The 5,132-nt window shown below is 38.9% G+C and overlaps 2 protein-coding genes across 2 annotated transcripts; both read left to right on the top strand.

Moving 5' to 3' along the window:
- Positions 1–1,067, top strand: LOC130512674 (uncharacterized). The gene has a single exon (XM_057010888.1). It carries the CDS (start codon positions 1–3, stop codon positions 1,033–1,035), a length of 1,035 nt encoding a protein of 344 aa, XP_056866868.1. The 3' UTR covers positions 1,036–1,067.
- A 3,043-nt stretch (positions 1,068–4,110) lies between these two features.
- On the top strand, positions 4,111–4,890 carry LOC130494833 (secreted RxLR effector protein 161-like). Its single transcript, XM_056985638.1, has one exon. It carries the CDS (start codon positions 4,111–4,113, stop codon positions 4,888–4,890), a length of 780 nt encoding a protein of 259 aa, XP_056841618.1.
- Positions 4,891–5,132: the final 242 nt, after the last annotated feature.

Below are 5,132 nucleotides of genomic sequence, written 5' to 3'. Positions count from 1 at the left end.
ATGTCTAAATTGGCAAATCTCGACTTCCCTGCTTTGAAAAGCAATGGTGAAAATTTCCTTGATTGGGCACTTGATGCAAGGATCATGCTACGATCAAAGGGATTTGGTGATACGATCATAAGTGACAATAAGTCCAGTGATAAAGATCGATACAGTGCTATTTACATAATACGCCATCATCTCCAAGAGAGTTTGAAAACTCAGTACAGAACCATGGAAAATCCATTGGACCTTTGGAACGCTTTACAGCGACGTTATGACCACCAGAAAACGGTGATGCTTCCAAGGGCTCAATATGACTGGAAACACTTGAGGTTCCAGGACTATAAAACAGTTGACGAGTACAACTCTGTCCTGTTTAAAATTGTTTCCATGATGGAATTATGTGGTGAAAAAGTTACTGAGCTCGAGATGCTTAATAAGACTTTCTCGACGATGCATTCCAGTAACATGGTATTGCAACAGCAATACAGAGAAAGAAAGTTCACCACATACACTGAGTTGATCGAATGTCTTTTGTTGGCTGAAGCCAATAATGAACTGTTAATGAAAAACAGTGAGATGAGGCCTCCAGGAACGGCTCCATTACCTGACATCTCTAAACTTGCTATAGAGCAAAAGAAAGAGAGTAACCTTGTCCACCATAATAACCAACCCGGCTCATTCCGTGGTAGAGGTAGGGGACGAGGTGGCACGTTTAACGCACACAGGCGAGGACGTGGTCGCGGGAACACACCAGGCTTCAGCCGTGGTCGTGGTCGTGGCCGTAGTGTGTCGTTTAAACCTCAGATCAAGACTGATCTGTGCCATCGTTGTGGTATGGGGAACCATTGGGCAAAGAACTGCCGTACTCCTAAGCACCTATGTGAACTTTATATCAAAAGTCTAACAGAGAAACCGGAAGCTCATATGGTTCGAGACTCAGGATATGAAGGAGATGATGACGAAGAGGACACAGAATATGTCCAGAACAAAGAGGAAGGATCAAACCAAGATACCGAGATGGAGTTTCAGACTTCAGACATTCTGAAATAAGGAATTAAAATTCCATAGTTTTTTTTATTTTCCCCCGGTTTTGGTGTTTTTCTTATTTTTTATGTTTGGTTTTGGTGTTAAACATTATATTATGCATTAATAAATTTTTTTATATATATATTCATATGCCTAAAAAGAAAAAAAAAGAAAAAAAAAGAAAAAAAAACCAACAATACATAAAAATAAATGCCTATAATCGTATAACATAAAAATATATATAATCGTATAAAAAAAAATATATATATATATATATAAAACGATTATATAATTATTCTTCAGAATTATAAATATATAAAAGTATATACGAAAAATATATATATATATATATATATATATATATTTATACCATACATAAAAATTATTATTAATTATATGTATTGTTTTTGAAGAATGAAAAGTGGAATGGACTCATTTGTGGTAGACAGTGGCACCAGCCATACCATCCTGAGAGACAAACGATACTTCATAAACCTGATTAATAAAACAGCCGACATCACAACCATAGCTGGTACAGCTAATCTAATCGAAGGCTGCGGCCAAGCATGCATTTTATTGCCTAATGGTACACATCTAGAGATAGATGATGCATTGTATTCACCTAGCTCTAATAGGAGCTTGTTAAGTTTCAAAGACATAAGACTCAATGGTTTTCATATTGAAACCAAGGGTGAAGGAAATAAAGAATTTCTTCAGATTTATAATATCACCCAAGGCAATAAAAGAGTCCTTGAGACTATACCAGCATGTGGGACTGGACTTTACTATGTTAAGACTAGTCTGGTTGAGGCTAATGCCGTGATGAACAAAGAACTCAAAGAAGAGTTCACTCTTTGGCATGACAGGTTGGGTCACCCCGGATCAGCGATGATGAGAAAAATCATAACAAACTCAAATGGCCACAATTGGAAAAATAAAAGAGTTATTCCTAAATACAACACATGTGAAGCATGTTCACAAGGGAAATTAATCACTAGGCCATCACCAGCCAAAGTAAATAAGGAAATGATAAATTTTCTGGAAAGAATACAAGTTGATATTTGCGGACCGATACACCCACCCTGTGGGACTTTCAGATATTTTATGGTCTTAATTGATGCATCTACAAGATGGTCACACGTCTGTCTCTTATCAACTCGTAATCTAGCACTTGCGAGGTTGCTGGCTCAGATTATAAGACTTAGAGCACACTTTCCAGATTTTCCTTTAAAGACTATACGCCTTGACAATGCTAGTGAATTCACTTCCCAGGCTTTTAATGACTACTGTATGTCCATGGGGGTAAGTGTGGAACATTCTGTAGCACATGTCCATACTCAGAATGGTCTGGCTGAATCTTTTATAAAGAGAATTCAGTGGATTGCCCGACCACTTTTAATGAATACCAAACTCCCAATATCAGCTTGGGGACATGTTGTGCTACATGCAGCCGAGTTAATTAGACTCAGGCCATCAAGTGAACATAAATACTCGCCATCCCAACTAATTACGGGTCATGAGCCAGATATTTCCCATCTAAGAGTTTTTGGATGTGCAGTCCAAGTGCCTATAGCACCACCACAGAGAACAAAGATGGGACCTCAAAGGAGGATGGGAGTATATGTTGGATACGATTCCCCCACTATTATTAAATACCTAGAGCCAACAACTGGTGATTTATTTAAGGCCAGGTTTGCGGATTGTCATTTTGATGAATCTAAGTATCCAGCATTAGGGGGATATTTTGGTAAGCTGGAAAAAGATATAAAATGGAATCAAACATCCTTAACATGGCAGGATCCTCGGACTAGAGATTGTGATCTAGAAGTCCAGAAAATAATACATTTGCAAGAGCTAGCTAATAAATTGCCAGATTCCTTTGCTGACCCAAATAGAGTAACCAAGTCATATATACCAGCTGCCAATGCACCAATAAGACTTGATGTCCATGAGGGACATAATCAAGCTGCTACTACGTCTAAACCACAGTTAAAACGTGGTAGACCATCAGGTTCCAAAGACAAAGAAGTTCGGAAAAGAAAAGGTGCAAAGAAATCCGAATCCTTTGAAACCCTAGACATGGAAAAGGGAACTCATGTACCATCAAAAGAAACTTGGGACGCCAAGGATCAAGGTACTGAGGTTCCTGACAATAATGAGATCTCAATAAATTATGTCATGTCTGGAAGGAAATGGAACAGAAAACATGTCGACATGGATGATATATTTGCATACAATGTAGCACTTGAATTGATGGAAAATGAGGATCTAGAACCCACATCTATATATGAATGCATGCAACGACCAGATTGGTTAAAATGGAAAGAAGCCATTAATGTGGAGTTAGAATCATTGAAAAAGAGAGGTGTATTTGGACTGATCATCCGGACACCTCATGATATAAAACCAGTGGGATACAAATGGGTTTTTGTGAGAAAAAGAAATGAGAAAGGTGAAGTTGTGAGATACAAAGCACGACTTGTTGCACAAGGATTCTCACAAAGACCAGGAATAGATTATGAGGAAACTTATTCCCCTGTGGTGGATGCTACGACCTTGAGATTTTTAATAAGTCTGGCTATAAGAGAAGGTCTAGATATGCGGTTAATGGATGTTGTAACTGCCTACTTGTATGGTCCACTGGATAATGAGATATACATGAAAATTCCAGATGGTATTGAAATGAAAAACAAAGAGAGTTCTCGAGAACAACATTGTATCAAATTGAACAAGTCTCTTTATGGATTAAAGCAATCGGGTCGAATGTGGTATAATAGACTATCTGAGTATCTTCTGAAAGAAGGATACAAAAACGACCAGGTTTGCCCATGTATTTTCATAAAGAAGTTCAATAAGGGTTTTGTAATCATTGCAGTATATGTAGATGATTTAAATATCCTAGGAACATCTGGAGAAATTTCCCAAACTGTTGAATATCTCAAGAAAGAATTCGAGATGAAAGATCTCGGGAAAACAAAGTTTTGTTTGGGTTTACAATTTGAGTATGTAAAAGATGGAATCCTTGTGCATCAAGAAACATATACAGAAAAGATACTCAAGAAATTTAATATGGACAAATCTCACCCATTAAACAGCCCCATGGTCGTGAGAAGCCTTGGTCCGGACACGGATCCATTTGGTCCAAAGAGGGACGATGAAGAGATTCTTGGTCCAGAGGTGCCATATCTCAGTGCCATAGGAGCTCTGATGTACTTAGCTGGCCATACACGACCAGACATCAGTTTTGCTGTGAACTTACTATCTAGGTTCAGCTCATGTCCAACCCAAAGGCACTGGAATGGGATAAAACATGTACTTCGTTATTTACAAGGAACGAAGGATTTGGGTCTTATGTTTACTAACCAATCTAAGGAAGGTCTAGTTGGTTTTGCTGATGCAGGTTACCTATCTGATCCACATTTTGGTAGATCTCAGACTGGATATGTTTTTACACATGGAGGGACAGCAATATCTTGGCGGTCCATGAAACAGACCATGGCAGCTACTTCCTCAAATCATGCAGAAATATTGGCGATGCATGAGGCCAGTCGAGAGAGTGTATGGTTGAGATCTATGACACAACACATCAGTACCACTTGTGGTATAACCAAAGGAAAGGATCCACCTACCATCCTATACGAAGATACCACAGCCTGCATTGCTCAGCTTAAAGATGGATATATCAAAGGAGACCGGACGAAGCACATTCTTCCAAAGTTCTTCTTTACCCACGAGCTCCAGAAGGCAGGAGAAGTCCAAGTGTTACAAGTCAGTTCAAGTGAGAATTCAGCCGATCTCTTCACCAAGTCCTTAGCCACATCAGTGTTCAAGAAGCTCGTGCATCAGATAGGCATGCGTCGACTGAAGGATCTACGGTGATGCATTCATCAGGGGGAGTTCATGTGTTGTACTCTTTTTCCTTATCCACGGTTTTGTCCCACTGGGTTTTCCTGGAAAGGTTTTAATGAGGCAACATCAAAAGCATGAATGAACCCTGAACCGGAAATGTCGATCAAGGGGGAGTGTTGTGATCCGAGAATATATGATCAACATAATCTGTTATGATATTTATCACTTTTCTAGTGCTTATCTTATAGTTTTTGATAACTACAAGTCCCATG

This window comes from Raphanus sativus, chromosome 5 (assembly GCF_000801105.2).
Source record: "Raphanus sativus cultivar WK10039 chromosome 5, ASM80110v3, whole genome shotgun sequence".
Classification (NCBI taxonomy): Eukaryota; Viridiplantae; Streptophyta; class Magnoliopsida; order Brassicales; family Brassicaceae; genus Raphanus; species Raphanus sativus.
This window is presented reverse-complemented; position numbering and strand designations above follow the sequence as displayed.

What these genes read in the sequence shown, in the direction of transcription:
- LOC130512674 (XM_057010888.1), top strand. Translation starts at nt 1, where the DNA reads ATGTCTAAATTGGCAAATCTCGACTTCCCTGCTTTGAAAAGCAATGGT.
- LOC130494833 (XM_056985638.1), top strand. Translation starts at nt 4,111, where the DNA reads ATGGTCGTGAGAAGCCTTGGTCCGGACACGGATCCATTTGGTCCAAAG.